A 12,101-nucleotide genomic window follows, 5' to 3' on the forward strand; every position below is an offset into this window, starting at 1 on the left:
GAGTTCTATAGATGTTTTCTCTAAGTACCCAGATACACAGCTCATCTAAATGGTCAATGTTGCTATAGTGAATCATATAGAAAATAGAATATATTTCATATTGGCCCTGTGTTTAAACTCTAAATGTGCCATTTATTGGAGTTTGAAGCCCCTTACTGGGCTGCCATCTTGCTGCCAGTCCTGCCTCCCCCACCCCACTCCCTACCCCACTGCACTTCTACAGAGAGTGGCCACATAACCCACTGATGCCTTGTGTGCATAAAGTAGATGCTTAAAACCTAGGATGGCACTTCCCAGAGGAACAATGACATTAGTATAATTAGGCGTCCACTAAAGAATAGCCCATTTTAACCCAGAAGTGCCAGGGAGCTTAACCTCTGGGCACATCGAAGCTCTGTGGGAGGAAGAAAGCATTTGGGGCCAGGATCACATTTTCCTCCCTGAACCCACAACCACAGGATGAGACCTCCCTCCGGCCACCTTCAAGTATGACTATGTGCCAGCCTAGGCCAGCACCCCCACAAAGCAGGCACTCGTAATCTTTTTGTTTGTTTAAGATCTTATTTGTCAGAGCACAAGCAGGAGGAGCAGAGGGCAGAGGGAGAAGTAGACTCCCCGCTGAGCAGGGACACCTCCCCCCACTCGGAGCTTGATCCCAGTATCCTGGGATCATGACCTGTGCCAAGGGCAGATTTTTAACCAACTGAGCCCACCCAGGCATCTTCATAATCTTTCCAGAAACAACCAACAGGTATCGAGCATTTACCACAAGCATGATTGTTTGCTATAGGCTTGGTTTAAACTAGATCACTTAAACCACATCACAACTGTATGGTAGAACTACTCTTTTGAGGGTTTCATGACTCACCTGAGGTTCTGTCACACCAAGAAGGGATCCCAGGCAGGCTGACCCCAAAGGGTGCATTCCCAGTCCCTGCACTCTACGTCCCACTTCCCCAAAGGGGACACAGAGCTCCCGTGATACCTTTCTAAAGGTTTTATCCAAGTAACATTGGAGAAGGCCCCTCCCCAAAAATTGGTTGCTTTTCCTTTCTCTCATTTTATAGATCCTAAAGGGAAAAGAAACCTTCCCACATTCTGTAGGACAGGCAGACAGTGAAGATTCAGCTCCATGTTGAGAAGAGCCCTCAGTGTCAGGCACTAGGAAACTTCATCTTAGGAGGGAAAAGCCTCTGACATGAAGAAAGGGAACATACCATTCGGTCTCTAGCATACAGGGACATTCAGGGCCCATCAGAGATTTAGCCCTTCCCCACGCTCATCGATGAGGAGACTGAGTCTCAGAATTAGGGAATTTGGCCAACTCCACACAGCAAGTGTGTGGGGGGGTATCCCTCCTGGAAGTGAGGGGGACCATTCCAAGAAGCAGAATGCAGCAGGGACTTCCCAGGCTGGATCGACTAATCCACAGAGGGGGCCTGGGCACAGTGGAGAGGCAGAGGTGCAGGGAAGGTGGGCCGGTGGGCCCAGGGTATTTACCTGCATGCACATCTAGGTGCCCAAAGGGTGCCCGCTAAAACTGAGATGGAATGATCAGCACCACAAAAAGCAGCTTTCAGTAAATACAGGATGTTCTGCCCATCCCAAGTACCCGTCAGGATGCAGGGTAAGAAGGCTCTGCCTGTTGTCATCTAGCCTGGACCATTCGTGTCACTCCCACTTTCCCTGTTTTTCCCAGTCCCTGTCTTGAATCTTGCTTACCCATCTGTACTTCGTTCGTGTGAATGTTAAGGCCAAAGAACGGTCTGTCAGAGGCTCTTGTTTCCTCCAGGGGTAATAGGTACAGTGTATCCCTTCTAATCCATGAGTGATGACTGGCCATTAACCCGTCCTTGTCACCGTAATACTGATGTGTGCACAGAGGGTGAGCCAGTCATCTGCAGCCTCTTGTGTTTCTGGAATAGCTTTGATGCTGTTGTGAATTAAGGAACTGTTTCCAGAATTTTTATCCGTAACCTGGTTCTATTTGTTGAGCTGGAAAGCACTGTGATTCATTGTTAATTGAATCTATGTTCCACTTATCTTGAAATGGAGATTAAAACTGTACCTTGCTTAAAGCAGAGCGATTTACCAAAACACCATTTAGAGAAGGGCGGCTATTTCCTATCACCAACGATTCTTCCTTTACAAGGACTTAGAGTATGCCTCTGCAGTTTACGTATACTTAAACAGGCCAAAATTGAGTTTATTGCTCAGCTGCAGGGCTCTTGTATAAAGCGGGGCTGTAATTACTTGTACTGGCTCGTGTTACGGAAATCGATCACTAACGAGGACCCGCTCTGAGGTGGTGATGATGGTGATAGTGGCGAGAACACCAACCGAGCACTTTACCTGTTGCGAGAAGTACTTAATCACTCCACATACATCATTTGGTTTAATCTTCATGACTGCCCTAGGAAGTAGGAGGGACAGAAAGATTTAGTGACACCCCCCCCCCAAAGTGACACAGCCAAATGCCAAGCCAAGCAGCATCCCTCTAGAGATGCATGTCCCACTCCATGTTCTCTTTCATGACACCGATCCTGCCTGCTGGCTGCTTACTGGTGTCCATTCGTGTGAGAGAACACTGCCGCCTTCAAGTGGCTAAGGACAGGGATACTTCTCAATAGAATTTGTTTTTCCAGACTAACTGGAAAATTTACTTTTTTCCTATTTCAGTCAGAGCCATGGAGTAGTTCTATATAAAATCACGTAAGTGACACAAATTGGGAATAAAGGTAGATATCAACTGTCTGTTATAGAGAGAAGGACGTTCACTGTTCTTCACGAGGAGGTGTAGCCAGAGCAGGTCTCGTGCACATGGGTTAAGCTTGGGGGAGCTACGCAGCTGGGTGGGGGCGGGGGGTAGCCCCCCTGTGACCGTGAGACTGCACAATCTGGCAACAGTCTGCCCAGATCTCTCTTTCCAAGGGACTAGGTGAAACTTCCTCTCCAATCTGACTTAAACTAGACCATCTCTAGTGGCCCTGATGTGCTGTGTCTAAAGATCTAAACCCCAGAAGCAGTTGTTACTCGTGCCCACAGCAACCACCCAGTGTTTCCTCTCACGGAACTCGGACCATGCTATTTCTATGTCCTCCTGGCCCACTCAGTGTTCTGATAGCAGGGACCGGAAGTGTATTGTTATGGTGATATCCCCAGAACCTGGCACAGAGTATTTCCTACATGGATAAAATATCTCGGGGGGAAACATAGTCAACAGCCAAAGAAAAGCACTGACAGATAGACTTGGCGCCAACCAAGCAGACAACCTCCACTGGGGTCTTGCTCACTCCAACCCTCTGTGTTCAGTCATTCAGACTGTCACTGCATAGCAGCCAAAAACTAGCACGAATGCCCCGAGAGCCAAACCCTGCTTATTCAGTTTGCTGAAGCCAGGATAACACCCGCAGAACCCAGGGCATCTCTCCACAAGGGAGAGCTGAGATAGACATTTTGCTGAAAGTGGATTTGTACCAGATGATTCTGAGGAAGGAGTAAGCAAGTGGTGGCCACTTCTGAAAATGCTGTCACAAAGCAAGGGCAGTTCAGCAACGAGGTATCTTAGTAATCTCGTTGGAGAAGGTGGGAGAGATTGAACTGGTCTGGGATATTGCTGGGAAGAGAGCAGCAGTCATTCAGGAGAGACGGGTAATCCACTTCAGTCTCTCCGTCTTCAAAATGGTACGTAGGATCCGCTGCCTTTAGAAATAATGTGTCCGGTTAGGACCAGTGCCTTCTGCTTGTCTGCATTAGAATCAAGTGTAATTCAGCCAGATGCCGCCTTCAGGATGGGCAGTATTTAAAATGACCAAGTACCTGGGGCTAATAATACATTATATGTTAATAAAAAATTTAAAAAAATAAAATGGCCAGGTATTCTGATGATCTCACGATGAGTATTACAACGGTGTTTTATAACAACTTCAGAAGTACTTGACACTTCTCTCTGTTTTCCTGCAGAAATACTGCTGACACTGAAGATAGCTGGTTGCTTCTCTCTTCAGCTGACTGGGCTCACTTGCTCAAAACACTTACCAGCCTGGAGAGCTGTGTCTATTTGTTTTGACCCAATCGACCTGCCAGCCAGTTCTGCCAGAGCCAGGTCAGCAGATGGGCCTGGGCCCCGGCTCCCAGGGTGGAGTCCACTTGGCTGTTGCAGGAGGAGCTGCCTCTTCTCTTGACAGTCTGAAGCTCACGTCCAGACAATTGCTCAGTCTGTTCACTGCATTCACCTTAGTGCAACTTAGATCTCTCCTGCAAAGTAAATGTTGACAGGCAAATTTCATACCCGTGTCAGATTGAATGTATTTAAATGTATGTATTTAAGGAAAACAACCATGCTCTTGTTCTGTTCCTGTTTGGTTCCAGACACTGGTTTCTTGCTTTGTTTTCCCTGGCTTATCAGTCTAGTGCAAAAGATTAAGATTTCATCTCGGGGAAAGAAAAGAATTACCCAAACAAACAAACAAAAAAATCAAACTAAAGGTGTTCTAAACTATAGCCTGCATTTGGGATAAAAGCAGAGCAGACACCATGGACAGCGCTGTATGTACAGACACCCAAGGAGTGAGGACCGATAAAATCATAGTTGTATCTTTGTAGAAGTTCTAGAGACCATGTTGGGAAGCGTTTCCAGTTACGAACAGATGAAAGGGAGCCTGTGAGAGGGCTGTTAATAAGATCAAGTGCTTTTTCCTTTTTTTTTTTTTTTTTCCTTTGTCAGAATCAAGCTAGTTCATCTAAATTGTGAATTGAGAAGAAACGTTCATTTCCAAACTAAGCTCCCTTTAGGCTGCTCAGACAGCTTTGACCGTACCTCTTCACCTCTTCTTCCCCTGTGTGATCCTGCCTCTCCCTCCCCTCTCGGCCTTCCCCACCTCTCTCCTACATTCACTCATCTTGCTAGAAAAAAACTAAAAAGCAACAGAAACCAGGTAAGCCCTTTATTTCCTTAAATGTTTTGCCAGCCACTTAACAATTGCTAACTATTAACTTTTAGAAAAATGCATTTACTGGCAAGGAGAGGAGCAAAGTTAGGACTTGATACCAATCAAACTAAGGATACCTGCTTTGGAAGCATGTTTATTCTGTTCCCCAGCAACATTGGCCTACAAAAACGGGCAAAAATAAGTGTGTTTAAAATTGACAGCAGATATCACAACAGATTGAACCTCCGCCATGTGTTTTTTATTTTGTTTTTTAGCAGTGCTGACTAAGCCGAAGTTTTGTAAGGTACATAAAATCCAATTTATATGTAAACAAGCAATAATTTAAGTTGAGAACTTAAGTGTTTTAATTGTATAATTTTTGTGAGGTATACATATTGTGGAATTGACTCAAAATTGAGGTACTTCAGTATTAAATTAGATATCTTCATAGCAATGTCTCCTAAAGGTGTTTTGTAAAGGATATCGATGCCTTGATTAGACCTAATTTGTAGACTTAAGACTTTTTATTTTCTAAACCTCGTGATTCTGCTCATAAATCATTTATCTAATCTATATGATATGCAGCCGCTGTAGGAACCAATTCTTGATTTTTATATGTTTATATTCTTTCTTAATGAACCTTAGAAAGACTACATGTTACTAAGCAGGCCACTTTTATGGTTTTTCTTGCCCACTCTGGTAGGGGAATAATCTTTTATTAATGGGCGTCAGTTTCAGACAGCCGCAATACCGAGAAACTGATGGCCTTTTTTGAGCTATTTCCCCCCAACCCCTAATTCACATACTTTCTTACCTAAATTTCAGAATGATGTCTTTTTGATGTCTAAAAAGGAAAGCATTTTATATCTCATTAGCCAGGCTTTTTAGGAACAGAGAGGTTTTTCCTTGAAATTTGAGTGTTTGTTTATTCGTGGCAGGGTGGAAAATGTACCAACGACCCCTATTTCTCTCTCTCTCTCTACGGGCAAATAAGGGCGTATAGAAAGAGATCTAGCCCAAAGATAAATGGTTAAGTAGACAGTCTGAAAGTGTTGCTCCATACTAAAGAAATGTTCTGGAAATTTGCATTTCGATACCTTGTTCCACTTGAGAGGGGTCTCACTACAGGGAGGTGGCCAAGGAACAGCACTTCTCGACGGCCACCAGCTCACGTGGCCCCTCAAGAGGCTCTGCTCGTCTCCACCAAACCACTGGGTTGCCCAGCAGAGATGGAAAAAAATGAGCAGATGTTGGCCCGGAACTCCGTGACCTCATCGGTGTGATGAGGCTCACATGACACAGTTTACTGTGACCGGTTTTAAGTTGATTTTTAGAGATATGTGAATCAGAACGACTTCAGCTTCACACGGCACAAACGAGAAATGGAGTTTAAACTGGCTTTGTTTTGTTTTCAGTCCCTTTTCACCAGAACACTGTCCCCAAAAATCTCTGTGTATCTTGTATCGTTGACCCATCTGCCCACTGTCTTAATGTCCATCCCAATTCAGACAAATCTGCAAACCTGTGATACTGGTAATCTAGAGTAATTCATGATCATTACTGTTTTGAAGGAAAAGAGATGATAAATTCTCCTGTGGCTCAGACCAGGTAGTGGATTTTGCTTTACATCTAACTAAGAAAAGTCAGTGAAGGAATCCTCTGATCATATTGATCACTATAGAAGCAAAAGCCAAAATCAGTCCCCTTCATTATCAGTATTTCTCATGCTGTAAACAATAAATTTGTTAGACTGAGTACTTGGTTTTGTTTAATAGAACAAAATAATCAGTGTTTTACTTATATTACTAAATGTGAAAAACACATAATGTGAAAAGTATACATACATTAACTTGGTTGTAAAACTCATTTAAGTGTTCATGTAATGTGCTAAGTTTAACAAGTGAAGTGAGCTGTTTTACTACAATGAATTCGTTTGACTCAAAGACTAAAAATGCCCCTCCCACGTGTATCTCTTATGGCCTGTAATAACCGAAAGCAATGTTTTTGCAGTTTATATAATGCAATTTTTAATCTGTGTTTAAAAATGGAGTTCATATGGGCTTAACACATGAAATGGGTGGCACAGATCCACTTGCAGAACCCAAAGATACACAATCAATTTTGAAATGCAACTTAAGCCATTAATTGTTGGTGTGAATTTAAAATTTTCTAGTATTTGTATGGTAGTATGCTGCCTAAGAGCAAAGCATTCTCTGCACAAAAGAAAATTACTGTAGTGGCTTCGATTTTAATTAGAATTTTCTCCCTGGTGTTTCTTTATAGACTAAAACAAAATCTTTTAAGTTTCTTACTACAGGTAAAAGCTATGTGCAAGAACCTCAAAATGCTAAAATCTAGCATAATGCCTTAGATCTGTTTTTAAGTCTTGTATATTCCTACATAGCTGTCCAATGTATTATATTTGTATAGTGAATTGTGTACAATTTTTGAATAAGTGCATCATCACTTAACCTTTATGTTGTTGAATAGTGATGATGATACATTTCTTCAAACATTTAACTGTCATTTTTGTTCCTTTGTCATTTGTGGGTTTTATTTGTACAGTTCCTCATGAAGTTGCATCTGAGATGTGTGTATATGAAAAGATTATACAAGGGTAAAATTAAGCAATATATTAACTATGGTTCTTCAGGAGAAAGCTTACAGTGTTTCAGGTTGTGATTTATTTTCAAAATGGAGTTGACTCTGAACATCACTTTGTTCACCTGCATTGATGTTTGTATTTCTAGTGTGAGCAGTTTATGCAAAGGTAGATATATTCAGAGAAATTTTAAATACATTTATGCAAGTTAATATTGCTTTGCTGATGCTATTTGCTTATTTGATGTTAAATAATGCTATTGTAAATAAAGAATTCTGTTGTTATTGCATCATTTAATAAATTTTAATGCCTTCGGGTTTTACATGGCTTGGGCGATTTTAATGTGTTTATATTGTATTTTCATTCATAACTGCATTTAAATTTAAAATACCTGACCTGTAGTTTAATCATTTCTCACATTCAGACAATAGTTGATGCTATTCCTGGCACTTGAACGTGATTCCCCTGCTGACCCATCTCACAGATTTTTCTTAACATTTTTTTTTAAGATATTTATTTATTTACTTGACAGACAGAGATCACAAGTAGGCAGAGAGGCAAGCAGAGAGAGAGGAGGAAGCAGGCTCCCCGCTGAGCAGAGAGCCCGACGTGGGGCTTGATCCCAGGACCCTGGGATCATGACCCAAGCCGAAGGCAGAGGCTTAACCCACTGAGCCACCCAGGCGCCCCGTGATGGTTTTAATCAATTGGTTTGTTAATAGTTGATAAATAATACAAGCACAGTTCCTAAAACCCAAGGCATAAACTAGAGGAAATACTAGTAAATATAATCTGGAACTGTGTTTTTAAAAGATATAAAACCAACATGAGTGAATAGAAAACTCATCAATGCTGGGGCACCTGCTGGCTCCGTCAGGAGAGCAGGTGACTTATTCCTGAGATTTATTTATTTGAGAGAAAGAGAGTACAAGTTGGGGGAGGGGGAGACGGGCAGAAGGACATCGAGAAGCAGACACTCCCCACACACACTGAGGGACTCGATCCCAAGACCCTGAGATCATAACCTGAGCCGAAGGCAGAGGCTTAACTGACTGAGCCACCCAGGCGCCCTGAGCATGTGACTCTTGATCTCCAGGTTTTGAGTTCAAGCCCAACACTGGGTGTAAAAATTACTCCAAAAATAAAATCTTTGGGAAAAAAAAAATAAAACTCTCAAACCTGTTAACTGTACTAAATTAAAGGAAGGAAAAAACTTGATTAATTTCAGTAGATACCTTTTAGTAAATTTGCATAGCATAAATTTCAGCCCCCTTTCATGAGAAAACCTCTAGGAAAAGTAAATGTCCTAAAGTTATTTAAGGTTATCTGATGAACTCCCACTGATACATCTTACTTAATGGTCAAATTAGAAAAATATTAAAAATAGACTTAATATTTTACCATTAAGTTGGAACAAAACAAGGAACCCTCATTACCAGTGCTGAGAATTGAGGTGTAACTACTGGAGTAGACAAGGAAAACATTTTGGTCAATCTGACCGTCTCTCCTGAAAACCCAAATGAATCAACCAGCTTTTAGAATGAATAAAAAATCTCGGTCAGATGGCTAGAATATACAAAAATCGATACCTTCTGTCCACACTAAAAATCAATTTTTTCAAATCTCCATTTATAGAAACAGTAATACAATGCTTATAAAATAAGATTACAGCTAAAACAAAGTATGAAAATCCTTTATGAAGAAAACTATAAACTCTTATTTAGAAGACACAGAAGGGGGGCGCCTGGGTGGCTCAGTGGGTTAAAGCCTCTGCCTTCAGCTCAGGTCATGATCCCAGAGTCCTGGGATCGAGCCCCGCATCGGGCTCTCTGCTCAGCAGGGAGCCTGCTTCCTCCTCTCTCTCTCTGCCTGCCTCTCTGCCTACTTGTAATCTCTGCCTGTCAAATAAATAAATAAAATCTTAAAAAAAAAAAAAAAAAAAGACACAGAAGGGGGCGCCTGGGTGGCTCAGTGGGTTAAGCTGCTGCCTTCGGCTCAGGTCATGATCTCCGGGTCCTGGGATCGAGTCCCGCATCAGGCTCTCTGCTCGGCAGGGAGCCTGCTTCCCTCTCTTTCTCTCTCTGCCTGCCTCTCCATCTACTTGTGATTTCTCTCTGTCAAATAAATAAATAAAATCTTTAAAAAAAATTTTAAAAATAAAATAAATAAATAAAAGACACAGAAGGGAGAAAAAAAAAAGATCTAGGAAAGTAGACCTGTAAAAATCGAGACATCTTGAACCCAGGAAAAAAAAAGGCCCAATATTTAAAAACAGTCAGTTCCCCCAAATCATTACAAATCCCAATTAAAATCTTAGAAATAAAAATGCTTTTGGGAGATAAGACCTACAATCATTGAAACTTTGAATAAGAAAAACAATGTGGGGCTTTTGTTGATTAGTATTGTAAAATACTTATATCAAAATGGATAAATACATAAGAACAGGACCCAGAAATAGATTAATTATACATATATGATATGAAAGATGGCATTTTTAGTCAAATTAGTAGGAATGCACTCATAAAACTGATTTTGAAACAACTGGCCACTTTTTTTTTTTAAGATTTTTATTGATTGATTGATTGATTGATTGATTTGACAGAGATCACAAGTAGGCAGAGAGAGAGGAAGGGAAGCAGGCTCCCCGCTGAGTGGAGAGCCCAACGTGGGGCTCGATCCCAGGACCTAAGACCATGACCCAAGCCGAAGGCAGAGCCTTAACCCACTGAGCCACCCAGGCGCCCCCTGAAGGCATTCTTTAAAGGACAAAAGGTGGGCTACCTGGCTCAGTTGAATGTCTGCATTCAGCTCAGGTCATGCTCCCAGGGTCCTGGGATGAAGCCCCATATCCAGCTCCTTACTCATGAGGGAGCTTGCTTCTTCACCCCCACTGCTGGTGCATGGTAGGTACGCAAGCTCTCCCTCTCTATTAATAATTAATTAATTAATTAAAATCCTTTAAAAAAATAAAAAAGTTACTAAGTTTATAAAACTTTAATATTCTATCAACAAAGTTAAACTGAAGAAAGAGCAAACAATGCAACAAAGTGATAGTAAAAACAATAAATGAATTAGGAAATGAGCACGGAATAGGAACAGATAATTAATGAAAGTGAAACCAGCTCTGGTGTCCAGAGGACAGCAAGAAGGCCACTGGGGCTGGAGAAGAGAACTAACCGATGGGGTGAGCAGGAGGATATAAGGCCTGATTTTCAGGCCTTACAGCCAGGAGCCAGATCATATAAGGTCCTATAGGCCTAGGTAAGGAATTTGGATTTTACTCTAAGTGCAACGGGAAACCACTGGAGAGTTTTCAGCAAGGGAGTAACATGATCTATCTATGTTTTCAATACACTGGCTACTGTGTGAAGAATAGCCTATAGGAAACCAGTTAATCGGCTATCGAAGAGACCAGTTAAAAATGGAGGATGGAGGGGCGCCTGGGTGGCTCAGTGTGTTAAAGCCTCACCTTCAGCTCGGGTCATGATCCCGGGGTCCTGGGATCGAGCCCTGCATCGGACTCTCTGCTCAGCGGGGAGCCTGCTTCCCTTCCTTTCTCTCTGCCTGCCTCTCTGCCTACTTGTGATCTCTGTCAAATAAATAAATAAAGTCTTTAAAAAAAAAATGGAGGATGGAGGACTTCAGGTCCATCTAAAAAAAAATCCCACTAAGAAGGAAAAAAAAAAAGGGAGAGAGAGGAAAGCAAACCCTAAGATATTCTTAAAGATAGAGAACAAACTAAGGGTTGATGGAGGGATGTGATACATAAATGGGTGATGGATATTAAGGAGGGCACTTGTTATGATGAACACTAAGAATTGAATATGTGATAAACTATTCTATTCCTGAAACTAATACTACACTATGTATTTGGAATTTAAATAAAAATCTGAAAGAAAAAAAATTAAAAATCCCACTAAAACAATAGAGACCATTCAAAGGCATAAACCCACAAGGACAGGGATGATAGGAGCCAAAAACAACAGCAGGAAGGGTTTATAAGCTGAATGCTAAGCTAGCCATGAGTGATGCCAGAAAGCAAGCAAAGTTTCACCACAGAACTTTTTTTTTTTTTGGAGATTTTATTTATTTGACAGAGACACAGCGAAAGATGAAATATAAGCAAGGGGAACTGGGAGAGGGAGAAGCAGGCTTCCTGCCACTGAGCAGGAAGCCCAGTTCAGGGCTCAATCCCAGGACCCCAGGATCATGACCTGAGCTGAAGGCAGATGCTTAATTACTGAGCCACCCAGGCACCCTCATCATAGAACTTCTTAGAGGCTCAGGAATTCGATGCTTCTGGTTGTGGTTGTGAGAAGCCTGGCCAAAAAGCTGGTGGATGTGCTTCTCTGCTCCAAGCAGACAATCTCCCCAACCTGGACAGAATGAAGTTAATATTGTACAGAAAATTTAACAGAAGGGTTGGGCAGGGGGTACATACTGAGAAAAGTATTAAGTGTGATCTGCAGTCAGAACATTAACCCCTTTGGGAGCACCTGGCTAGCTTAATCAGTTAAACATCTGATTTCAGTTCAGGTCATGATCCCAGGATCCTGGGATCAATGCCC

The 12,101-nt window shown here is 42.0% G+C and overlaps 1 protein-coding gene across 5 annotated transcripts in view; it reads left to right on the forward strand.

Annotated features, from left to right (window-relative positions):
* The window catches only part of NCOA2 (nuclear receptor coactivator 2), a 303,782-nt gene extending 295,927 nt beyond the window's left edge, over positions 1-7,855 (forward strand). For all 5 annotated transcript variants that reach the window (XM_059166252.1, XM_059166254.1, XM_059166253.1 and 2 more), the window contains one exon: positions 3,964-7,855. In XM_059166252.1, coding sequence (XP_059022235.1) covers positions 3,964-3,975 — 12 coding nt within the window. In that variant the 3' untranslated portion in view covers positions 3,976-7,855. The remainder of the gene's footprint in view (positions 1-3,963) is intronic.
* Positions 7,856-12,101: the final 4,246 nt, after the last annotated feature.

This window comes from Mustela lutreola, chromosome 3, assembly GCF_030435805.1.
Source record: "Mustela lutreola isolate mMusLut2 chromosome 3, mMusLut2.pri, whole genome shotgun sequence".
NCBI classification, from domain to species: Eukaryota; Metazoa; Chordata; class Mammalia; order Carnivora; family Mustelidae; genus Mustela; species Mustela lutreola.